Here is a 17,097-nt window from a genome sequence, read left to right as displayed (position 1 = left end):
TGACTTCTTCAGGGGCAACTGGAAAATACAAAGATCTCATAACAAAAGTTATATATCAGTATGTTGATGATCTAATTTTATCTATACCTGAAGATAGAGAAGAGGAAATACTAAGCGTTTTCAACAGTTTCGATGATCATATTAAATTTACAATAGAAAGGGAGAATAACAAATGTGTACCTTTTCTAGACACTCAATTATATAGGACTGAGGATAACAGGATTATTTTAGATTGGTACAGAAAACCCAGTAGTTCTGGGAGATATATAAATATCGATTCTTACCATGATATCAAAATAAAAACAAATATAATTTTGGGATTAAAAAGAAGAATAGAAGATATCACGCATCATACTCTAAGACAAGCGGCACTGAGAAGGCTATTTAGGCTGATGAGGGATAATGGATATTCAAACATCTTTCTAAAAAAATTAATATACAATGCTCCAAAACTACCAGAACCAACCGAAGCTTTAAACGAAGTGAATAATGAAGAAAACCCAGTCTGTTTTGCAAAACTGCCCTACATTAAAGAAGTCACATTCGAATTAACGAAGCTTTTCAAGAAATTTATCAACATTAAAATCAGTAGATATAACATGGTTGTTGCTAGGTCCCTTTATAAAAGCACAAAGGATAAATTGAATATTTCAAAAATAAAAAATGTTATTTATAAGATAAATTGCAAACACTGCCCTCTATTTTATATAAGACAAACATCACAAGGTCTTGATAGGAGAATAGCGTTACACAAAAGTGATTCTGTTCTGAGACCTGAAAGAGGTGCTTTAGCTTCACATATTAATAACACAGGACATGCTGTAGATTACGATAATATAAAAGTCTTAGATCACGAACAAGAATACCAAAAAAGAACTTTTCTAGAAATGTGCTATATAAATGAAAATAAAAATTCAACGATGAATAAGAAAACGGATACGAATAATCTTAGCAACATCTATAGTTTCTTACTGACCTGTGATAAAAATAGGTATTCTCCTAATTTCTCCTAATTTGTAACCTTACTTGCAGGTACTTATAAATAAGAGACATTTCTAATCCAAGTTGTATAAAATAAGAAAAGATTTTCTCAATTTTTTTGCCTTTCTGTGAACATCATGGCACATTTGCTTGTCCATGCCAATTTATAGAATTTTTCTGAAATCTGTCATTTGTAAAACCATTTTTTTTCCTGAGTAATTCAACTGAAATTGACGTACTTTTTTGATTACCCTCTACATGGTCTTGTTTTTTCTGAAGCTACCATATTTATTGTCATGGTATTGTAAGTTTTAGCCTAAGAGAATTTGAACTTTTGTTATGAGATCTTTGTATTTTCCAGTTGCTCCTGAAGAAGTCAACGATAGTTGACGAAATATATAGAGCTTTAATACAATTTGACTCTCATTGGAATTTTGCCCTGAATAATAGTCGAAACACCCTTAATTTAAATCAATAACTATATATATATATATATATATATATATATATATATATATATATATATAGAGGGAAATATTTGTCGCTTTCCCAATAAATACCAAGACTCTACTATATATATATATATATATATAATATATAAGTTGTTTATTTAATTCTCTTTATTCATTCAAAAACGACCATAAATTACTACTTCTATATATATATATATATATATATATATATATATATATATATATATATATATAAATTTCCGAGCTCTACAATATAAAGGCTTTCTCCTATGACATTCCACATATTGACAACTTGTTTCTCAGCATATCCTCGCCTGCCTTCTCTATTTGTATTGGCTGCATTTACAGACCTCATGCGACTCCAGCAGACGAAATACTCTTGGATCATGTCCATTCCATCTCACAATCTTACTCGAGTATTTTAATCACAGGTGATTTCAACTTCAGAGAGATACAATGGCCGATTCGTACTCCACCTTCTTTGAATTCGGTTGCCGGGCGTTTTGTTGCGTTGCTTGACGAATGTGGCCTCCATCAGGTTGTCGACAGAACAACACGGATTGTACATGGTCAAACTCCATCTACTCTAGATCTCCTGCTGACTAGCGATCCGGATCTGGTTTCTGATACTAGATACCTAGATCCCCTTGGAAAATCCGATCATGTGATGTTTGCGACTAACCTTGAATTCACCCCTTCTCACGACAGAAAAATTTCTGAGAAGTACATATCAGTTACCGACTTTGATTCCCTTAATAACCATCTTTCTAACATTGACTGGGGGGATCTACCAGACAACAAGACTATCGATTGCGCCTGGAAATGTTTCAGCACCTGTCTGACGGAATTTATATCTCATTTTACCAAAACAAACTAATCCACTCCGTCACATCCAAACCATGGTTAACAGATGAGATCCTTTCCATGTAGCGTCGCAAAAAGAAACTGTGGCAGTGTTATCTTCGTAGTAAGTCTGAACTAGATTACAGTATTCATCGTCGCTACTCTAATGCACTCAGTCTGACAATTCCCTGGCCCTACCGAAAAATCGAAAGAGGTTCTAAAAGCATATTCGCCAAACTCTCAATTCTAAGGTGTCGATTCCTCTTGTCAAGGATAACACTGGTAATCTATGTTCTAATACCTGTGAATGCGCTGCTCTTCTTGCCGATACTTTCGCCAATTCCTTTTCCGTGGAAACGGACGATCCCATGCCAAAGATATCTACACCTCGTAATACTATCTCTCTCTGTTCTATTGATGTCAACGAGGAGATATTGAAGCTTTTAAACGGGTTGGACCCATCCACCACCCTGGGCTTGGATGATATCTCGGCGAGTGTTGAAAAAGTGCTCCGCTTCTCTCTCGATACCAATAACCCTGATAATCAAGCTGTCATTTAGTTCTGGACAGTAACCTTCTGCATGGAAATTATCCATCAAGAAAGAGGACAAACTGTCTGCGAACAATTACCGTCCGATTAGTCTTCTTCCTATCATTGCCAAGGTTGCTGAGAGAGTGGTATGTAGTAGGTTGCTCCAATTTCTGCTCCAAAACAAAATTATTCCTGAGTACCAGCATGGTTCCTTACCGGGACGATCGGTCATCACATGCCTGCTTCAATGTCTTGATCACTGGACCAAATCTCTTGTCAGTGGTATACCTGTGGATGTTACCTATTTGGATCTTTCCCGAGCTTTCGATCGTGTTCCTTTCAATCGACTGCTTTCAAAGTTGGAGCATTTTAGCGTGAGAGGTGGCGTCCTGGAGTGGCTTAGGTCCTTCGTTGTTGATAGGTATTTCTCGGTCAAGGTTGGTGATACTCTATCTGACTTTAAGGCGGTCATCAGTGGCATCCCACAGGGCTCTGTGTTGGGCCTCATTCTATTTCTGGCGTACATTTCAGATCTATTCGCAATATGCAGACGACCTCAAACTTTTCTACGATGCTCGTTTTCCTGGTGTTCTTCAAAATGACTTGGTACTGTTGACAAATTTGTATGGCAAAATTTCATAAATATTCCCCAAATATAATTATGACTGTAGGTTGTATTTCTGGGAATTTTTTCTTTGTTTAGCTATACTTTGAGCACAGAACATAAACATCAAGAGAATGGTAACTCCCGTGCTAATCTTCTTGACCGTGTTTTTTGTCTGCGACACTAGCGCTGCAACAGCGTACTGTGAAACTACGTTCTTTTTGCCCGTGCGGCTTCCGCTTCCTCCCGTCCGGACCTTACTAGCAGCAGGCGGGAGATTCAAATCGACGAGGACGCATTGAAAGAGCGCCGAATCAGAGAAATAATGAAAAATTCGAGAAAAATTTTGAGTTTTATAGAAAAATAAAGGATGATATGATTTCTTGTATTTTTTTTCCTGATGGTACTCAGAAAAAGTAATGAAATTATGAACAGGAAGATTTTTCTTCTTTTATTCTACCTATTCAACTTAAATTTTTTCTCTAATTTTTCATTATTTCTCTAATTCGGCCATCCTTCAATGCGTGCCCGTCAATTTGAAACAGCACCTGGAGTTATTTTGCAGGGGTGAAAAATGGCTAATGCTAGTATTGCAAGTCAAAACAAGTTTTGTTTCTTATGTTTTCTCTTATCTCACGTTATCCAACAAAGTATCATAATTATTATTTGGAGAAGTTATATTGGGATTATTGTCTGGGTTTCTGAATAGAAATATTGATTCCGAAAAGCTATTGGAAAAGGCATTTATAACAGTGCATTCAACTGGCAGGAGTTAGGTTGAACGATTTTTCTTTGCGAGAGTTTTCTGCTAAGTTCAATTGACGATTTAGAAATACAATTTCATAATTTTCATACTTCCAAATGAATGCTTTTTCTCATCTGTAGAACTTGTTCCATGAGCTGAATCATATTTATATCTCTTGAGATTTCAGTATGAGGAATACCTATATCATAACATGGAATTGAAATATTTCAAATAGATACTTTAAAATTTCCACATAGACGCTTTACTTCTCAAGATGTTTAGCTTCTGCCTCCTTCACAAAGTTAGTATATGCTACCTCAACATTATTACCCAGGTTTACTTCAAGAAAGAATCTGTGAAATAATAGGAATTTGTGTCTAGGTACAGTGGATTACCAATATCATCGCTCGATTTTATTCCACAAGTCATCCCTTTTAAATGAAGTATTTCCAATGAATGTTTATCTTTCTTTACGAAACTAAATCAGTCAATTCACCGATAAATATCTTGATTTACTAGAAAAACTCTGTTAAGCCGTACAATCTCGAAAAAGAGTACTGACAAACGTCGAAGTTTGTTTACATTTCGAGTTTTATGGTTGGATTTGCCAATTGCGTGGTTGCCAATTGGGAATTTCTGTGTTGCCAAGGAAAGCGACACTAGCGCTCTAACAGCGTACGCTTGCAACTCGTGGTAAATACCGATAACAAATTTATTACAACACAAAACATCAACGTCAATACGAATCAAAATTTTAAGTTCACTGAAACACATCTACAATTTTGATTTTAAGTGAAAATGTACTAATTTTTCCTTTCTTTATTTCACCATTCTTCCTTCTACTGTCACATGATCTTGTGACAGGAGTTTGTTTCGATTTGCTACTAGTCCAATTATTCAACAATCAAAGAAATTTAGAATCCACTCAGATTATCAAAATTTACGAAATGAATCGAAGAAAACTGATAAACACGTGAACCCCTTTCTCTTATTCTACGACACTGACCTAATTCAATTCATAATATGGGAACAGCGATGCGGATGCGATTCTTATATCCCCACTCCAAGGCTCGGCCGGCCGATCTACGCGTATTCAAGAAGCTTCGAAATCACCGTGCCCTTATAAATTCACTAGGAATTACGAATTTTTATGGTCAAAAAATCACTAAACTACTCTTATGCAGTCGGAATACCCTTTTTCAAGAATTAACTATTCATTTAATAATAAAAAAATCTAACTATAATTAGGGATATATTATATTTTCATTGACTAAACTACTCTTAAAAGGTGCGAATACGCTCTTCTCTAAAATAGACATAATATTTAATGATTAACTATTCATTTGATAATATAATATCTTAGAATAGACAATGAGAAAATCTAGAAATATGACAACTAAACGCCCAAACCATAGCAAGGTAGGCCCAACTCGTGCTGGCCGACCATGTATGTATCTAGCAGCGACGTAATACGATGTTCAACTTGGTGATAACTGCGTGCGACGTAGGTGCTGTATAGTACCATAACTTGAAGCGTTTCGCTAGGCTTCTGCGGCTGGCCGACCTAGCGTGTTTATCGTAAGGAAAGAGAACTTCGAAATAAACTAACTCAGGGCGACAGGGGCGTCACGTTGATCGAAATAAGTTGTCGTACGTATTACTAGGGAATTAATCGAGAATTTAATATCGAGATTAATCATTTGGAATAAGTTTTGAAGAATAAAATAATTATAATTATTTTCCATTTCTCGATTATTTTTGGGTCGGCCCGGCCAACCCTGCATACCCGGACGAGCCGTCATTGATTGTCGGAAAGATTTGCTGAGTTGTTTTAATATGCTACTTAAAAAGCCGAAGGGACAAGGGATCTCTCTTTGCACTGACAAATTGGCAACAATATGCGCAAAATAATCAATTATTTCCTGTTTTTTGCTTCCATCATGAAATACATTTTTTCTATGGATCCCACATGTGCATATTATTTCGCCCTGTTTGACTTCAATGCTCCCTTCTCCACCTTTTTCAGCAATTTTTCATTTTGATTTATAACGATGATCTATTCTCACATATTGAAGTCTGTCCTATCTTCTTTTGGATGCTTAGGCTATATATTTTTTATTGGTGAGCTAATAAGTCCTATTTGAATGATATAAGATGATTGTTGTATTGTTGAGTACTTCTCATTCACCTCGGTTCAAGACATATCAGTATAGAGAGAATATTTTATGTTAGTTAAAGGTTTATACCAAAAGTTAATACTACATTTTAAATATTTTGACCTATGTTATGCCAGCACATTTTAAGGCAATAGTGAAACACGAGACTGCTAATTACTTATAGAACAAGTATGAAAAGATATAGTTATAGAACATTAATGAAAAGCTACAATTGGGATGGTGAGGTTGCATTAGTTCAAATTCATTTCAATTATCTCTTTTAACCAACCCATTGAATGATAAGTTCTGTGTTGTCAGGAATCATTATCTAAGCTACTACAGTTTTTTTTCTTTAGGTGTTTATCAGGACATTGGTTTCACTCTATCAAACCAACTTCTAGAACTGTAAAAGTTCGTCCCTGAGCCATATGATAAATTTTTTCCTACTCAACATATCCATATTGATTCAACTAATAACTTCACCATTTTATTTCTCTCACAAAGCTCATTAATGGTACTTTCCTACTAAACTTCTAGTCGAGACACTTCTTTTTGGAGTTCCAATAACAGTTAGCCATTATAAGATAGTGTTTTCCTGCATTACCTGGAATTAAACATCTTATCCGTAAACAGTTTACCTAAAAAAATGTTGATGTACCTTGCATACTAGGATTGTTTCCTTTTCTATAGTCTCCTTATTTTATAACGTACATGCAGGTATTTGATGTGCCTCAAGTAAACTGTTGAAATATACACCAACTACGTATAGACGGAGAGCCAGAGCCAAAAAAAGTCTCTGAATTTCGTAAGCCTGGTTTTTTCTCAGGGTGATTACAATCATAATATACAATAAAATGCTGCGGTCAGTCAAGTGGATGTTAGAACATGTGCCTCTGGTGCGCGGTCAAACATGTCGTGATTACCGACATAATAAAATCAATTTCTTAAGGCTGAAACTTTATAAACTTTTGTGTTTTGGTATGTGAATCGAAATTATGATAGTCAGTCAACGTCCGATCGGGACACAGCTGGTCAGTCAGCTTCAATGTGCGTAGCGTCGTTTATAAGGATGCAATTCGTTTATTAAGCGTGAATTTTTTTTTTTAACTACTACTGACTATATTATTGATAAATAAAATGGTCAGTCAGCCATTCCGTGGAACAGTCAGTGGATAAGAAATTAAATTTTTTCGCTCCCTACAGATATCACCTCATAATCATTTAAAGTATAACACATTTATTTTAATGAGCAACTGTTCTTTAAAATCTCAGAAATAAAATTCGTTCGAAATCAACAGGACACTTAACGAACATGGGTATACGCAGAAGTAAGAACTCATTGATTTTCAAACATTTCTAATATTTATTCAATTCATTAACGATAACAAGCTATGAAGAATCATCACATGATTCATCATCTGAATCTTCAACTGAATCCATATCATCATTTTCACTATCGTGATCTGACAAGTCGAGCTCGGGTGTTGCAGAATCTGAAAAATAAATAAAATTCCGAGTAAAATTCAGTAAAAAAAGTATTTTTGTGATTGTTCAATCCAGATAAAGATATTTCTATACCTGTATTTTCTTGTAGAGGTTGAATAATGACATCTTGTACAAGTTCTGGTAATTGGTCGCCTTTGAACCAATCAAAGTCATATTTCTCATCCACCAATTTCCATCCGTAGTCTGTAGGAGATAGCTCCGTTGGAATTTGACGGTGAGCATTACGCCAAATATTTGAAATGAAGCTCGCTCTTAAGAACTGCTGCATCAATTCCGATTGGCATGGTGGCATACTCGACCCATCTACATTCTTCATTTTAATTTTAAAAGGATCATTTGTGGTGCTTAAACATTTATACGTCTGTGAAAATAAAACGAATCTTGCCTCGTCAATTGATTTAATTTTTTTTAAGCTGCATAAATGGCAAACAAATTCTTGAACCTTATTGAACATGTTATTCTGGTTGCTTGCATCTACAAGTCCAAGGTCAGCGAATGTTTTTTGAAAATCTTCGCTTTGCTTCATTATCTGCAGAGGTTTTTTTTAACATTCTTGTAAAAAGCTGGGTTAAAATCATATCCAGTCAAAGCATGCAGTCCAGAAAGAACATTGCAAACAGAATTTCCCAATTCTTGATGCATTCTACTCACATTAATCATCCTTTGATGCTTTCCAGTCACACGTCCAGTCCAGTCTTCGCACATTAAAGCTGACTGACCAGCTGTGTCCCGATCGGACGCTGACTGACTATCATAATTTTGATTTAGATACCAAAATACAAAAGTTTATAAAGATTCAGCCTTAAGAAATTGATTTTATTATGTCGGTAATCACTACATGTTTGACCGCGCACTAGAGGAACATGTTCTAACATCCACTTGACTAACCGCAGCATTTTGTTGTATATTATAATTGTAATCACCTGAGAAAAAACCAGGCTTAATATAATCAGAGACTTTTTTTGGCTCTGGCTCTTGGACTAGTATTTACATTTGCTAAATTTTCTAGAGTATGTGTTTAACATTTCAATGGGAACTGAACAAGAATAGTTATAAAGGAGCACATGTAATAATGAAAAACTATTCTATACACCCAGCCTTTCTGAGTTGAAAATTGAAATAATAGATTGGTTTTCAGCACATTTCTGACAAGTTTGAAGGTACTTTTTGAAATATCATATTTACCAAATGTATCACGAAAAACTGAATTGCTTTTCACTATCGTACTTGTTCATCAATTAGACTCATCTTTACTCATATGTCTTTCCTAAATCATGATACTTACTCAAGTGAACTCTTATATTATCAAGTAGTTTTTGTTGTCCTACTGCATTTATTCCACAGGTATATATAGGTAAGATAATCATATAGCGACATTTTTTCTTCTTTTCATTTAGCTCATATGCCTTCAGAACTAGGTATATTTCTGTTGGTGTACTTCAAATCTTAAATGTCTGCATTAACTGTTCTCGTAAACTGTATCAGATATTATTGTGATAAATTCGTTTTAATAACTATGGATGTAGAAGTTTCTGATGCAATATGGTAAAAACCAACTTATATTAGTGTTATGTGGTAAAAACCAACATTTTCTCTACAGATCACATCATTCTGAGTAAAAATGTACATCTAACCTCTCATTTCGTCTGTTTACATCTAAGTAGAAATTTCTATTTTATCTACGCCAATGCGCAGTGGTGTGACGTCATTGGATGCAGCCGAGTATTCCCGATCTCCACTTGCGCCTCCTTTCCTATATCTCCTTGACAAAATGCAAAATTTGAATGGTTGTTAGAACTGTCAAGAAATTTTCAATGGAATATTTCTTTGCTATCAATGAGATAGATATCGTTCATTCGCTTGACAAAAGAAGACGTGCTATAGTGCTCCTAGTGCTATTAAAGAGAAAGCGGAAGAGAAAGTCGAGGTGAAAGTTGGTGTTCATCCTCAGTGTCCAGAATTTGTTTTTCGTTGGTACTGCAGAAAACATCAGGTGAGCTTATTTTTCGTATCTTTCTTCTGATAGCGTAGAGAATTATTGATGGGTCGTTTTGTATTTATGCATGAGATATATTTTTCTCTTTTGTCTTGAAAAATTTTATTTCAAATTGCTTTGAGTAGCAAAGTAATTATTAATTAGATTTTAAAATGTCTGACCATTCGGACTGCGATTCCGTAATGGAAGAAGACGCGCTAGGAATCGCTAATGTCGTGTCCGAACACGATATTTTGAGAGAGGAGAACGCAAGTTTGAAAGCGAGGGTGAATGAGCTAGATAGATGCGTATCTAGCTTAGTTGCTGGGATTAAAAATCTCAGGGAGAGGCTCGAGCTGCAGGAGGGAAATAAGAAAAGTCCTTACTCCAGAGCCCTCAAAAAGAACATTGTTTTGAAAAATGTCCAAGAAGTGACCTTACCGGTTCAGAAACAGAAGATGAAGGTGGTCAAAACCCCTCAAAACAAAATTTCCCCACCCGCCAAAAGAGTGAGAAAGGATAGCTCCTCGTCCAATGAAGACTCGAACAAAAAAAGAGTCTTGGAAACCCCAGCCCAACAGAAAACCACTCCAGTGGAGGAGAGGAAAGAAAAAATCCCCCCAGTCACCCTGAGAGGTACGTCCGAATGAACTTCAATTTCAAACGCCTTGATACGGAACGGTATTAAATACCAAAGAGCGACGACAGTAAAGGACGTTATAAGGATCGTCCCACAAACCGCCGACGATCACAGAAGGATGACGGACTTCCTTCATAAAATAAATAGGGAGTTTTACACTCTTCAACGGGAGGAAGAAAAGAAAATCTACGCGGTAGTGAGATATCTACCGCTGGATGCAGATATCCCGACGATCCTTGACGACCTCAAGGATCAAGGGATCGTCGATGCTGAGGTCATAAGGATGACCTCAAATATAACAAAGAGGCCGATGCCCTTATTGCTGGTTAAAACCCAGAATAAGGGGTATCTTCGAGGTGAGAAGGCTCTACAACATGAACTGTGTTGTTGAACCTAAGGGAAGGACGACCGGGCTTGGACAATGTTATCGCTGTCAGCGATATGGACATGCCCAAAGTAAGTGCACTCTTCCATGGAAGTGCGTGAAATGCTCCGGTAATCACAGCTCCAAGGAGTGTACGCTTACCAGAGAGAACGAGGAGCGAAATGCTTCTTGTGTTCTCTGTGGAGAGCAAGGACATCCAGCCAGCTACAAGGGATGTAGCGAATGGAAATTGGTCACTAAAAAGACCAAGAGATCGCCAAGATCGAACCAAACCAGCTCGAGGCCAACACAAAATACTCCGAAGCCAGCCCAAAACTCTTCGGAAGTGAAGAAACCCCAGGAAACTGCAATTAAAGAGACGAAAAAACCAGAGAAAAAGACGGAAAAAGCAAAAACCGTCAAAAAAGCCGAAACCAAGAAAGGAATTTCGGGAATCACTGAGGAACTGGATAAGTTCACGAAAAACCTCCTCAGAACGATGATGCAGAATCTGGAGAAAGAGATTGAGAAGAAGATGCAGCAAATTATTAAGAATATTTAATGGCTGATACGACGATAAAGAACAATCTCATAATCGTCTCTTGGAACGTCGAAGGATTGAGAGCCCGCAGACCCGAATTCGAAGAACTGATTGAAGACAAGAGACCGGATGTCATAGCTCTCCAAGAAACAAGACAGAGATTATTTCGACTTATAAATCACCAGATAAGGACATGCTGGAAGAGGATCTAAAAATGCTACTAGAAGGAAGACACCCGAAAATCATAATTGGTGATCTTAACTGCAAATCGCAGGAATGGAACAGTAGGGTGGAAAATACCAACGGGAGAAGACTGAACATTTATGCTGAAAAACTTAATGCAGTTGTGATAGGACCTGATATACCGACCTACATACCAAGAGTAAATGGACTACCCGATGTACTGGACATTGTCATAATGAAAGACATCACTGAAGAAATCAGCATTGATACAATAGAAGACGGAACTTCAGACCACAATCCCAGAGAATTCATAGTGGGACATGGCCCAAGAAACGAAGAAGAGACACAAACCAAGGATCGCACAGACTGGGAGAAATATAAGAATTTACTTCAGGAGAAAATCACGGAAATTCCCCAAATAAACACCCGGGATGAATTAGATGAAGCAGTTGAAAAATTGGAAAATCAAATAAAAGAAGCCTATGAAGAAAGCACCAAGAGAATAAGGAAACCAATTCCGAAACATTCACATGGAGATACGCCAAGGGATATAAAGGAACTTCAAAAAAGAACAGAAGACTCAGAAAAATCTACAGAACAACAAAAAGAGAAGAAGACAAGAAGAAACTGAATAAGCATAGTCAGATATTGAAAAATGCTTTAACAGAACTGCGTAATAACAGATGGCACCAGAGATTAAGTGAACTGAATACAAAAGATCACTCGGCTTGGAAAATGCAAAAACGCTTATGACCAGAACGGACAGTTATACCTCCACTGCATGGAGCAAACGGAATGGTACATACGAGACTTGAAAAAGCCGAAGCACTTGCCGACTCAATTGAGAGAGAAGCCAAAATAAACTACAGAAATGATGATGACAATGAAGATCTATAAGAAGAAGTGGAGGCAAACGAAGAACTGATGATGGAACCACCGGAAACCGAAATCATTCCAAAACCGGCTTCACCAACAGAAATCAAAGAGATCATAATGAAACTGAAAAACCGGAAAGCACCGGGAGAAGATAGGATAACGAATTATATGTTGAAGAAATTGCCTAGAAACGACGAATATAACAAACGGAGTGATGAGGACCGAATACTACCCAAAGAGATGGAAAACTGCAGAAATTATAGTTTTCAACAAGCCTGGAAAGGAACGGAAATTTCCTCAAAATTATAGACCAATCAGCCTACTATCAGCACTAGGAAAAATCGTCGAGAGGGTTATCGCCAAAAGGCTGAATGAGGAAACAGAAATGTTGAAGATAATTCCACCCGAACAATTTGGATTTCGACGAGAACATTCGACTCCAATTACTACGGCTCATAGAATACGTCACCGAAGGAATGCAGACCAAACAGGCCACAGGATTAGTTCTGATGGATATCGAGAGAGCTTTTGATAGAGTATGGCACGAAGGCCTAATCTACAAGATGAAAAAAGCAGGATATTAGACCAAGCTATGCAAGATTATAAGGAACTACCTGAGGAATAGAAACTTTTATGTGAAGATAGATGGAGCAACCTCTCAAACCAGACAATTGGAAGCGGGAGTGCCTCAAGGATCGGTACTTGGACCTCTGCTTTACGTAATATACGTTTATGATATCCCGAAAAATGCTAGAAATATGCTCACCTTGTACGCAGATGACACAGGAATAGCGTTCAGACATCGACGGCCAGAGATCATACAACGGAGACTGCAGGAAGCTATAGATGAATTACTCAAATGGTGCATCAAATGGAAAATCCAAATCAATGGAAGAAAGACTCAAGCAATATTACTGCAAAAGAGAAGATTGAGGATGGAAGAAAACCTTGAAGTTGATGGAGAAGAGGTTGAATGGAAAAATGAAGCAACATACCTAGGAGTGACGCTTGACAGAGGACTTACATGGAAAAACCACATCAAATGTGCTGTTGATAAAACATAAGCCGCAATGAGTAAACTTTATCCACTCATAGGCAGAAGAAGTCATATGAATAAGAACATCAAGTTGACGATGATTAAAACTATTGCGCGGCCACAACTCACATATGGATCGGCGGCATGGGGCTTCGCAGCCAAGACCCACATCAAGAGAATACAGACCACTGAGAATAAACTCCTTAGAATGGCGATGGACGTACCCTGGTTTGTTAGGAACAAACAAATCTACAAGGACTTGGAATGGGAACCAGTTACAGAATTTATGAAGAGAAAGGCGGAAAGGATATTCGACAAAGCCAAACAACATCCAAATGAGGAACCACGAAGATTAGTCGACTACGATCCAACGGAAGAAGCTAGAAGGTCAAGAACCTACCACCGAAGACCGAGAGATCAGATAAGGATTTAAATGTAACGAAAGAAGAGCTTAACCTATAAAAGCTATAGGCAGCATACAACTATCAACACGACTATGATCGTGTGAGAGTCCAGAAACCATAAGAGTCAATTGTTTAATAGGCAAAATGCCCGGAACCTATGAAGAAGCAGTTAAGGGTTTTTAGTGGGTCTCGAGCTCAGAGAGTGAGAATCCCCACACTGTTCCCCCTCAGGAGAGGGTGTGTTCGTCTGTTTGCAGATTTTCCCCCTGCTACAAAAAAAAGAGATAGATAATATTAAAATTGCAGTGGACTTCTATTTTGATATTTAGTTCGAAACCCTTTAGTAATGAGTATCACAGAGTCACAGCAAACTGCGATGTTACAATGATTCATAAAGATCCCGTAGACTGTTCTGAAGTAGACTAGAAAGTACCTTTTATTTATGTCATTCGGATCAAAAAAAATTGAAGAACTAAAAGCCCATATTCCAGGAATTTACTGTATTTTTGGAGAAGGCAACTGTCAATCGACGGAAAACGCCCTGTTTCCATTTCGGGCACACTCAGTGACCCCACTATATTATCGTCTTCCTCATCGATCCGCATTCTATTTCTATTTCAGAAGATGAGTCCAAGTCCAGAAATAGTAAGAGACTATTAGAATAGTCTGTCGAGCTGCATAGAACGTGGGTGTGCCTGTGTGTCCGTATGTGCACCTTTCGTCCTACTTCAAAACAAAGGCTCGGTCGTCTTGTACTATTTTATTAATAAGGAAAGTACGCACGAAATAATGCTTTAATTGCATCACGTTCCCTTAACGCCGTTGTTATTTATAAGAGGTTCAGACTAGATTTTTTGAATTTTCCATTTCATTACCACTGAATTACATAGTTCGATTTATTGAAATCGAACATTGGACTAAGATGATAGCATGAACATACATATAACGTGGTGTTTGTCCTTTGAGTTTTGAATTGCATGAATGACTCTTTCATTGCAAATAGATATAATATTAAGATGAACCTTTTAGAAGATATCGAATGGATATTAGATCCATCGAATAAATCAAAATATACTTACCGCGGTTGTATGTTTTTAGCCAGAAAAAATAACGAAAATAATTTAATTCATTAATCTCCGTTGAATGAAAATTTACATAACGCCATTAATGTAGGTAATAAAATACGTTATTAATTGATGTGATTGTATTATTTAATAAAAGTGTATTTGAATAAATACTTAATCGCTAGTCAGTATTTCAAAACACAAATAATGTATTCATTGAAAATAGTGCTAATTATCGATATATCTAACCTTATGGCTGTTGTAAAACCAATGTTTAGGAAGTTCAACTGTCGGCATCCACAATAAGCCAACATAAAAATGAGTCATTGTTTCAGTCAACCACCAGTTTCGGGGGCTAATAAACTCATTAAAGGGGATCGAATGAATACACGTTGATAAGTGCCTTCGACTTGAGGATCTTTAGCCGGCCGAAGTAACATAGACTTTCATTTCTAACAGGACGAATGAAGGGTACTAAAGAAGAGAAACGCCATAGAGGTTTTTCTACTCTACTGGCTCCCTTCATTATTTCTAAACATGATTCTTTGGAAACACTTGAATGCCAACTCAGTAGAATAATGTAGTTTGGGAAGATTAATCAGAATATATTTTTAATACTCGAATAAAACAAAGATAAATATTCAATGAGATTTTTCCTTCTCAACTTGGTGCACGCTTCGAGAATTACTGACATCTTTGGAGGCTGTGGAGAATCGAGACTTACACAAAAGGAAGATTGTAATGACCATTGTGCAACTAATGAAACCGTGGAAAATGCAAAAATTATATCTGTGCTATGAACCTAAATTATTTTTAATGTCAGTTGTGTTGACGGTGTTGTTTGATGGAATTTATATAAAAGGATTGCTACAAAAAGAAAAAGGGGTTGCAACTACACCGCCGAAGAAACGACTAAATTATTAGATATCTTTCAACAGTAAGTATCATATCATAATATAATTCAATTCATTATAATTCCATTCATTGATGTTATCATGTTTCAGTGTAGATTCAGGGAAGAATTCATTCTTATTTATTACTTTAATGTACAGTATATTTTACTTCATAGGTATCAGTCCAGTATAGAAGATAAGAGGACAGGCACTATTTTTTTAGCCCGCAAAAAAGAAGCGTGGCAGAAAATTTGTACTGCATATAATATGCTGTCGCCACGAGAGGGATCCGAACAGTGGAAAATTTGAAAACCTTTTACGACAATAAGAAGCAGAAAGCTAGAAAATCCTTGGCAGAATATAATGTAAGGCTAATTATTAAATAATAATAAAAACTCTGAATGAATAATCTCGACAACACAAAAATATATATAATGTTGATGTTTTCAGAAAAAAGAATTCATGAAACACCAGGCTGAGCTGTCGATACAAAATGTAACAGGAGATGAATTGAGAACAGCTCTGGAACACGAAAAAACTGATAAGGTTAGTTTAACTCAATCAGAATTTGATGTTAATCATTGTTACAGAATATTGATCTTATTTTATTCAGGGTCAGTGGAGTAAAACTGGCGGTGGTAATTGGTGTCCCACTATTACAGAGCATGACCAGAAAGTTCTGGCTATTTTGAAGGATCAAGTAACACCTCTACCGAATAGCAGTGATAGTGCTGCTTCTTACTTCAAAGGTGATGAATCAATGAAATATTTCAAGTTCTTTGTTCAGATATTGAAACTCTTTCATGAATTCCTACAGATCATTCTGGGGACATATTCATCGACTTGGATGAACCTAATGTTTTGGTACCAGCAGATGAATATCAAGGAACAGGTAAACAAGTCGTTTTGTATGTATATGTACCATTATAATTTACTTCAAAAGAAAGAGTCCTCATAGATAATAATTATAAATTATCACACATAATACTATTTTTTATCTTGTGTAGGTTCAAATGAAAATGAAGTTGGAGAACAACTTGAAAGTGAGGGAAATATGAGAGGTTCAGTTAGATTTATTTTATTAACCTATACTGATACGGCTTGTTATTTCTAGGTGATATGGAGACAGTAGCAGACTATGATATGAACTTGCCCAGAAATATTGAAACAAAAAAGGAAAATGGTGATTGATTGCTACGATATCTGTTATGAAATGATATTCCCTTCCAGAAATATTATTGGCGGTTATTTGCATACTTCATTTTCCAGTTTCATCCCGAT

At 36.5% G+C, this 17,097-nt stretch overlaps 2 protein-coding genes across 3 annotated transcripts in view; both read right to left on the bottom strand.

Moving 5' to 3' along the window:
* The window catches only part of LOC123311980 (insulin-like growth factor 2 mRNA-binding protein 1), a 254,270-nt gene that overhangs the window by 113,792 nt on the left and 123,381 nt on the right, over window positions 1-17,097 (bottom strand). The window lies entirely within an intron of this gene.
* LOC123311981 lies at window positions 7,425-8,551 on the bottom strand. Its single transcript, XM_044896134.1, has 2 exons — window positions 7,913-8,551; window positions 7,425-7,827 (listed from the first exon to the last, which is right to left on the bottom strand). Exons 1-2 carry the CDS (start codon window positions 8,364-8,366, stop codon window positions 7,724-7,726), a joined length of 558 nt encoding a protein of 185 aa, XP_044752069.1. The 5' UTR covers window positions 8,367-8,551; the 3' UTR covers window positions 7,425-7,723.

The sequence above is a fragment of the Coccinella septempunctata genome, chromosome 4 (assembly GCF_907165205.1).
Source record: "Coccinella septempunctata chromosome 4, icCocSept1.1, whole genome shotgun sequence".
Lineage (NCBI taxonomy): Eukaryota > Metazoa > Arthropoda > Insecta > Coleoptera > Coccinellidae > Coccinella > Coccinella septempunctata.
The sequence above is the reverse complement of the archived record's forward strand: the minus strand, read 5'-3'. Positions and strand labels throughout refer to the sequence as shown.